The 8884-nt window shown below is 42.7% G+C and overlaps 1 protein-coding gene across 2 annotated transcripts in view; it reads right to left on the reverse strand.

Moving 5' to 3' along the window:
* Positions 1–6674: 6674 nt before the first annotated feature.
* Positions 6675–8884, reverse strand: part of Nln (neurolysin) — an 87638-nt gene continuing 85428 nt past the window's right edge. The window contains exon 14 of one of the 2 annotated variants that reach the window (XM_029544064.1): positions 6675–8680. In XM_029544064.1, coding sequence (XP_029399924.1) covers positions 8546–8680 — 135 coding nt within the window. In that variant the 3' untranslated portion in view covers positions 6675–8545. The remainder of the gene's footprint in view (positions 8681–8884) is intronic. The other variant, XM_021208260.1, reaches the window with a different exon arrangement.

The raw sequence follows: 8884 nt of genomic DNA on the forward strand, positions 1-8884 counted from the left end.
TCCTTTAGAAAGACACTGCCAGGCTGCTTCTTCCCAGCTAAGGTGGGTTGAGAAAGGACATTGTTAAATTGAGTCACCTGTGATGGTTTGTATATGCTAGGCCCATGGAGTGGCACTATTAGAAGGTGTGGCCCTTTTGTAGTAGGTATGCCACTGTGGACATGGGCTTTAAGACCCTCATTCTATATGCCTGGAAATCAGTATTTTGCTAGCAGCCTTCAGATGAAGATGTAGAACTCTCAGCTCTGCCTGCACCATGCCTGCCTGGATGCTGCCATGCTGAATTTCTGAACCTGTGAAACAGCCTCAATTAAATGTCCTTTTAAGAGTTGCCTTGGTCATGGTGTCTGTTCACGGCAGTAAAAGCCTAAGATATCACCTCAAATGATCTCAGAAAAATGTCAGCAGTCAGAGATTCTGAGGGAACATGGTCCAAGAATGGAGTTGTGTGAGGAGAATTCTGAGTGTCTGTGAGAACCGCCAAGAAAACAAGAGTCTTGTGACCTCAGTTTCTTCAAAGCACAGAATTATCCTTGGAATGTGTTTTCATGCTCTACCCAGGTGTAACAGACAGGAGTGTTTTACTTCAGATTATTCACTAAAACTGGCTATTGTTGTTTATATGCCTCTGCGGGAATCATGATTTTGCCACTTGTGTGGCTTGCCTGCCACGTGTGGCTTGTCTTTGTGATCGCACTCTCCTCATGTGACTCCTCTTAACCCTCAGAATATAAATTGTCCGAGGTTCTGATGATGTCCTCCTCATTCTTAGGCTCCACTGTCTCAGGTCTGAAGGCCTCCAGAGAAGTGACAGGACTCTACAGAGGGAAAGGTACAGTAGGTACAGTTGTGGGCAAGTCTTTCATGCCACCTGATCCCAACTGGAGATTCCCTGGCTAACTGGGACCCTAACTGAACTGAGACTGAGTGAGCCATGTGATACTGAGAACAGTGATCACTCTGTATGTCACAAGTCCTACTTGCCAGTCATACAATGTTTAAGACCACAGAAGGGCGTCTGACTGGGGACAAGGATGACAAAATGCATCTTTTGCTTTTTTCCACTTAGTCCTGGACACAAAGGCACTGATGCTGGCTTTGTTCTGGGACGAAGTCTGACATTCCTTCTTGGACCTACCCGATCATTAACACAGAGAGAACATTCCTGCCTGCAACCACTCCTACCACTCTCTGAAAGGAGTGATCTTTCTTGTCACCCAACAGAAGAAAAAGCAATATAAAGGATATCACACTGGATGGGGTCTTTATTTGCTAACCATCACTTTTCCTTATTTATTTTTACCTTCTCAGAGTAAAACAACTGTAATAACTACTACCAGGACACATGGCTCCTATTTGACAATACCCGCCAATATTTGAAATATAGCTATCCTTTGAGCCAGGATTACATTCTTTAGAATTTATTGAGCAGATAAACTGGCAGATGTGGAAAACAATGCTTCTCTGAAAATAACCTTGACAACGTTATATAAAATGCCCAAAGACTAGAAACAGGGTCAGTGAGGAAAATAACTTGGTTGGAAGGCATTTTGTCGATCACTTGAGAGGCCTCAGAGTTGTTCCTCCTCAATACTGAAAGCAAAGCAAAACAAAAGGCCAACGGAGAAGAGACGATGTAAATATTCATTAGTAGAGAGATGATTACATCACCACACACACACACACACACACACACACACACACACACACACACACGGGATACTAGGCAACCATTGCTTAAAAAGCAGATCTCTAAAGACTGAGCACTAGTAATGAAAGATGTGGATAGGTACTGCCTTGGCATGCAGGGCCAGGGCACATTCTCGTCTATGTGTAAAGCATCTTAGAAGGATGTAAAGATTACTGGAAATACGTTCACCTTGGGGGAGAACTAGACAGGTGAGAGACAAGGGCGGGAGGGAAACTCACTCTTCACATCGCCCCTTTAAACGCATTTTGGTTGTGATGTATGCAAATCTTTTCCAAGTTGTGATGTATGTAAATCACTTCCAAGGTTTAAATTATTGTTTAAAGGAAATAAGAACACATCTGAAAGACAAAACCAAGGCATTCCATGAAATTCCAGTTTAAAGAAACAAAAGGAAATGGGCTATACATTTATTTATTTATTTATTTATTTGAGACAGGGTTTCTCTGTGTAGCTCTGGCTGTCCTGGAACTCACTCTGTAGACCAGGCTGGCCTCGAACTCAGAAATCCACCTGCCTCTGCCTCCTGAGTGCTGGGATTAAAGGCGAGCACCATCACGCCCAGCTAGGCTATACATTTAAGGTCTGGCCTTTATCACTGCCACAAACTGTCAAACTGTTAAGCTTCTGTAACTGGTCACTGACCTACTTAATAAGGCTCTATTTGCATAAAGGAAGTCACAGGTCCTAGGCAACGGGACGCTGAAGCTGAGTGCTTTTCCTTCGACTCTCACAGCAATGGAAATGACTAACATTGAAGGGAGGGAGGGTTAAAGTATCATGACTAATTCTGAACAACCTCTAACAATTGCTTGTCTTAACTACCTCTTTTCTGGCTTCGTTGGTCTCGGGGCATATAACACCCCCAAGGTCAGGGAAGACCCTGTATTGTCCCTCTGATTTATAACATTTTGATCACAAAATGTTTTCAATGAACATTTGTGAGCCCTTTGTCTAACCAGCATGGAAAACCATGAACCATGAACCATGGAAAAGGGGGGAGGGGGGAAAACAATCATTTTGTTAGAAAAGCCAGTGGTGGCAGATGGCATGGTAACCATTTGAAATTCTATGGCATAATGACAGAATTGTGGAATAAACTAGGGTTAGGTGAAAAAAAAAAAAACAGAGAAAGATGCACAATACATATGTTTGTACTATGTATTTATTTGAACACATTATGAACTTATTTGCCTTCTCTACCACAGTGTGAGGATTTAAGATTGCCATTTTCATCAGTTCTAGGGCCAGTGTGTCCTGAGTATTGTATAGTCTCTGGATTAAAACACAGAAGTTCAAAACAAGTTGTCTAAAACGATAGTTTTATTTTTTTCTGATTAGAGATTTTCCCATGCATTGTTCATAACTTCAGGGCAATCATGGGATATCTTCACCCTCTAGCTTATTCGTCAAGCAAATCAGAGATTCTAGATCAAGAACAAGTGAGGTTTAGGGGTTGGGGATGTACTTCAGCGATAGGGTACTCGTTGGTCTGGCATTAGTGAAATGTACAACTTGACACAGGATAGTCTTAAAACATAGGGACCTCAATTGAGAAAATGCCTTCATAACATCAAACTGTCAACAACCCTGTCAGGCATTTTCTTAACAAGTGATCAATGTGGGAGGGCTCAGCCTACTGTGGGTGGGGTCATCCCCTGGGCTGGTGGTCCTGGGGTCTGTAAGAAAGCAAGTTGAACAGGTCATGGGAAGCAAACCAGTAAACAGCACTCCTCCATGGCCTCTGCATCAGCTGCTGCCTTCAGGTTCTGGCCCTGCTTGAGATCCTATTCTAACTTCCTTTGATGATCAGTGATGTGGAAGTGTAAGTCAAATAGACCCTTTCTTCTTCAAGTCCCTTTTCATGGTGTTTTATCAAAGCAATGGTAACTCTAACTAAGATGTGAAGCTCCAGGTTCAATCCCCAACACAGAGGGAAAAATCCTACCTTTAGAATACACAGCACAGAGAGGAAAACCTCTAGACCCATTTTAAAGTTTTGTTTCCTTTGACAACTTTATGTACATATATTGTCTTAGTTACTGTCTTATTGCTGTTCAGAGACACTATGACCAAGGAGACTCTTATAAAGAGAACTGTTTGTTTAACCAGGGACTTGCTTACAGTTTCAGAGGCTTAGTCCATTATCATGGAGCATGGAGGTACAGAGGCATACATGGTGCTGGATAAGGAGCTGAGAATTCTGATCCCCAGGTAGCAAGGGGAGAAAGGACTGGGCTTGGCAGGGGCTTTTGAAACCTTATGGCCCACTCCCAGTGATACAGTCCTCCAACAAGGCCACAACTGCTCCAAAAACGCCACTCCTCCTAACCCTTCTCAAACAGCGCTACTCCCTAATTTTACTAAGCACGCAAACAGCCTTTGGGGGCCATTCTTGGTCAAACTACCACACATATATTTGGCTATTTTCAACCCACTACTCTTCATACTCTCCACTCCCACTGAGCCCTCCCAGCAAGGCCTCTCCTACCCTCATCCCTTTTGACTGCTTTGTTTTACTTTAGAATTTCCATTATTTTTTTCTTTTTTCATCTCCCTCATACCCTAGAAACTCACTACCTCTGAAAAAGGTCTTCTTGTGTACAAAGGTACCGCTATTAGCTATAAAGTTATTTCTTTTTATAATATAGTCAATTAATTGGTGCTGTGGATTAAACCTAGGACCTCAAACGTGCATACCACTGTATTCTATACAGTAGGATGCACTTATACATTTCAGTTACTGTAGAAAATGCAAAAGGTAATTTAAGAGTGAACGTTTAGCAATGAATATTTGCTAACTCTTCACTGATAGCTGAAGACTGGAGGGCCGTGAGCAGGAGCAGCTAGGATCAGTGTGGAGGAGGGCTAGACCAATGGGTGCAATGTGCCATGAGACTGCTGCATGTGGAGTCAGTATGGGGCGAGTAGAAACGGTCTAAAGGAAGAAAAGTAACTTTTACTTGTGTTAAAGAGCTTTCCCCTCTATTTTGGCCACAGACAACTGTTAAGTCTTTCATCCTTAATTCCAAACAATAGACTTTCTCACTGCTGTGAGCAAATGCAGGAAAGAAGGGGTTAGGAGTTGAGGGGGAGGGGCAATGATTTCAGAAGACCCAATCTAATGAGAAAGGGAGGGTGTGATGAGACAGAGAGACTCACACTAAGGACATCGGGATGCAGAGGCCTGCTCTTAGGGTTTCCCTCTTCCATTTTATTACACGTGGACTCCAAGGCTACTGAATATAGGTCTTCCCTCTCTTAATCCACCCTGGAAAATTTTTTTGTAGACACAACTAGAGGTTAATCTACTAGGGGTTCTTGAATCAACTTGACTAATGATGTCAACTATTATGTCAGATTCCAGGGAGGACTGAAAAGCTCCAATCGAAGTTGTGCAGGCTAACTACAGATTACGACACTAACTATAAATGGTCTGTCTGTAGCATGAGGGAAGCTACACTATGTCAACGCCTTTTCTATTTGTGTGTGCGCATTCACGTGCATTTGTGTGTGCCAGAGTACATGTTAGAGGCCAGTGACTGATATTGGTTATCTTCCTCTTATGTTTTGAGTCTGGTCCCCTACACTGAACTGAGGCTCACCGATTTGTCTAGGCTGGCCATTGAGCCGGTTTATTTGCTATCCCCCAGCACTGGGATTAGCACAGTAGTAGCATCTCTTGCCATACCTGGCTTTTCTGTAGATGACGGGGTTCTGAACTCAGGTCTTCACCTTTGCCCAGCAGGTATTTTATCCAGTAACCCATATCCCCAGTTCTTAGTGCCCTAAGACGCAAAACATGAACCTCTCACCCAAGTTATGTTTCCCTGATCACTACAGAAAGAAATCTCAAAGCTTACCTGTGGAGGAGATATCTGTAACACCCATGGAAGAGAAAGTGTCTCAGTCAACAGTTAGGTGCTGTTCCTCATACTGAACTGAGGTCTTCTATTGTCTAATTGTACCTTTAAGTTCCAACATCATTAGCCATGATGTCAGCTCTCCCACATTGTGCAAGTATTTGAAACAATGAGAATTCACTCTCCAGAAGAACTTTCCTCTTGAGGGCTATTTTCAAAGTCATCACCATATTGCTGGTTTCCCAAACACTTGTGATGCTAACACAAGCCTGCTGAAAATGTAGTTCCTAGGACAACCCATAGTAGCCCATTCCTTATGGGAGCTAACCATACTGGGATCCAGAGGGACCTCTTCCAGTTCCCTCTTCAAAGGCTTTGTGCTTCCCACAGGCCCCTCCCTATATGTGCTACACAGTGAACTGCTACTGATATTTGGCTAGAAGGTCACCAAGACTTTTGGTTGCCAAGTCACACCATCCCAGCGAGGTTTTGCCTCTACCTGACAATGGGACTTGATTAATTTTGTTTTATGTTTGTCTTAGTAGAGGAATCTTTGAATTTTAATAACATGTTCATATATAACTACTCCAGCTGTTATTTGTACGTTAGTAATTTTTAGTGGATTTTCTTGCTTTTCGCCAAAGGACTTACTATTCCCCCTCTTTATTCAATAGCTAGGAATCCACTTAGCCAAAGTTACCAAGTCCTATCTCTCAAGCATAAAGGTATCATGTCAACAGAGATACCAAGTACCTTGATGGGCACAGTGAGCACTTTCTTTGAACCTTCCTTAGGCATCCAGCTTCTCTGATGACAAATGCTGCAGACATTGTACCATGCAAAGAGCACTTTAGGGCAGTCTCTGGGTATCTGAAAATAGCCGGTGGAAAGCTTGAGAACAGAGGAAAAGCACAGCTGAACAGGTGTACCAAGCCTGTACCTCATGAGGAAATGGAACGTGCAGGAATAATCAACCAGATAAAAGCCGGAGCAGAGGGTGGTGGCATCCACCTATAAACACAACACTGGGGGTGGTTGCGTGGCTGATATGCTGTGCCTTTAACATTAAAATACAAAAGTAACGTGAGCTCATTCTCGTGGACAATGATGTAACTTTATTGTGTGCAGTCTTTTACACACTGGCTATTAGCTTTTCCAAGTAAAGTAAGATTTATGATAAAGTTATTTTTGAAGGTGACACACTGGGCAATAATAGAAAAAGCTGAAGAGAGTTGTTTTTTTTTTTTTTTTCCTTTTTTTGTCTGAAAGTAGGAAACAAAAATGGGGGTGGAGACAGATGTGAGAAGCTTCCAGAGGTTTCTACCACCACCATAAAAGCAGCTGGAGAGCACAGCACTTGCTGGCATGAGTGAAGAAGCCCGAGGTTTGATGCCCAGCCCTGTAAAAATCAAATCAAACGACATAAACAAAGGGCTTCCCTGCCTTGTACCAGCTCTTGGTACTCTGTAGAACTTTATTACACGGCATAATATTTTATTGAACACAAAGTCCACCGGGTCTAAAGAACAGACAGGCTCTAATTTCGTTGCCTGCCAGGAAAGTCATTCCTCAGGTATGTGTGGAGAAACAACTCAAAGCCCGGTGGAAAGTCCGATCACAGCTCATTTACATTTTCTCCTCTCTATCCTACTTGGCTTCCGTTTGGAGTAGACTCCCAGGGCTAAAATAAAGCTGTGAGCTCACTACTCTGCTGCTGAGCTGGAAACCTAGGTCCCAATAAAAGGAGTTGGAGATCTGGAGGTTCACTTAACAGTCGCCATATGAAACAGGCTGCTTGAGAGCCTCTTCCCACAGCTCGGGTGCCCACGGAACCCTTGGGAACAGCTGTTCTCAAATGCTCTGCTCCAACTCACTCTTTTCTGGAGTTTTTAAAACTAAGTTCCAGTGAATGTCATCTCTCCCCCTGGCACTTCAACACACTGTGACTACAGGGCCTACCTACCACTTTCAGGGAGGCAAGGTCAGAATCCTTATTAGAAAAGTTGAGAACTGAGCTGAGTGAGGCAGCTCATACCTGTGCCCCTAAGGCTTGGGAGGCCAAAGCAAGGGAATTACCATGAGTTCCAGGCAAATCTGGCTCCATGGTGAGATGGTGCCTCAAGCAAACAAAACATATATATATATGCAAAATAAGCAGAAACAAATATATAGCAAAGACTAAAAGGAAGGAGAGCCCAAAAAATGCCTGAGTTCTCTGCTTCTCTCACTGTGCCTGCAACAGAAGCCTTGACATTCGAGCTTCTAGTTCAAGACACAAAACTTATATACTAGGCCAGCTGAAACAAAATTAAAAAATATTATCTAAATAATAATATTAACTTTAGAAATTCAATTTTAGAAAAAAAAAAAAACAAATCTAAGTGGAGATATGTAAGTAAGTGTGACAGAAGTCGAGAATCATGAAGCTCACTACAAAAGACAAATAGCACTGAAGTGTATCCCACTGGCCTTGACACACACAGGCAAGCTGTCGCTCAGTTGTGAGGCAGAGGGTCAAGGTTGACACAGGGCTCTGAGAAAATATTTACCAGAGAGAACGTGATGACTCACTTATCAGACTAGGAATCTCGGGCATAAAACTTCAAGATATAAGAAAGATCAAATTATATCATGTATGTGATTCAATTTAAAATGTCTTAGCCCTCTTACATTATATTATCTGGATTATAACAGTAAAAAAATCAAATTACAGTCATATGAAACTTTTATCAAAAGAAATCAAATCTGTTTTTATGAAACTTTATAGTACAATTATTTTTAGTGGGTCTTTTCTTAGGTCACAGTATTTATAATTCCATTTACATCTGTATAATTTTTAAAATTAGGAAACAAAAGCAAATGAATAGAAATCTAAGTTTTCCTTTGTAAAATCGCCTTCAGTCTCCAGGCTGGCACCACATGACGGTCGGTGTTGGCTTGTCCTCCAGCCACGACAGCCCCCAGCGTCCCTGCTTTATGAAGCATTCAGGCCTCGACTCATCAGGAATGCTTTCTGGTTTGGCTCACGTTGCAAGAAATTCTGGAGCATGTCCATGCCGTCCAGGGACCCCCCAGGCTTCAGGATTAGGTTTCTGTATTTCATTCCAACCTAATAAAAGAAAACATCATGCCTAATAACTCACGGGCACAGCCATCCTCCAGATCCCCAGACACAAGGGAGAGATGTGAGGGTGAGGAAAAGGGGCTTCAGCTCTATTCAAGTCTAGACACGCTCTTCTGCTCACACCGCAGCTTGCTCCTTCCTTCCTTCCTTCCTTCCTTCCTTCCTTCCTTCCTTCCTTCCTTCCTTCCT

Source organism: Mus pahari, chromosome 11 (assembly GCF_900095145.1).
Source record: "Mus pahari chromosome 11, PAHARI_EIJ_v1.1, whole genome shotgun sequence".
NCBI lineage: Eukaryota > Metazoa > Chordata > Mammalia > Rodentia > Muridae > Mus > Mus pahari.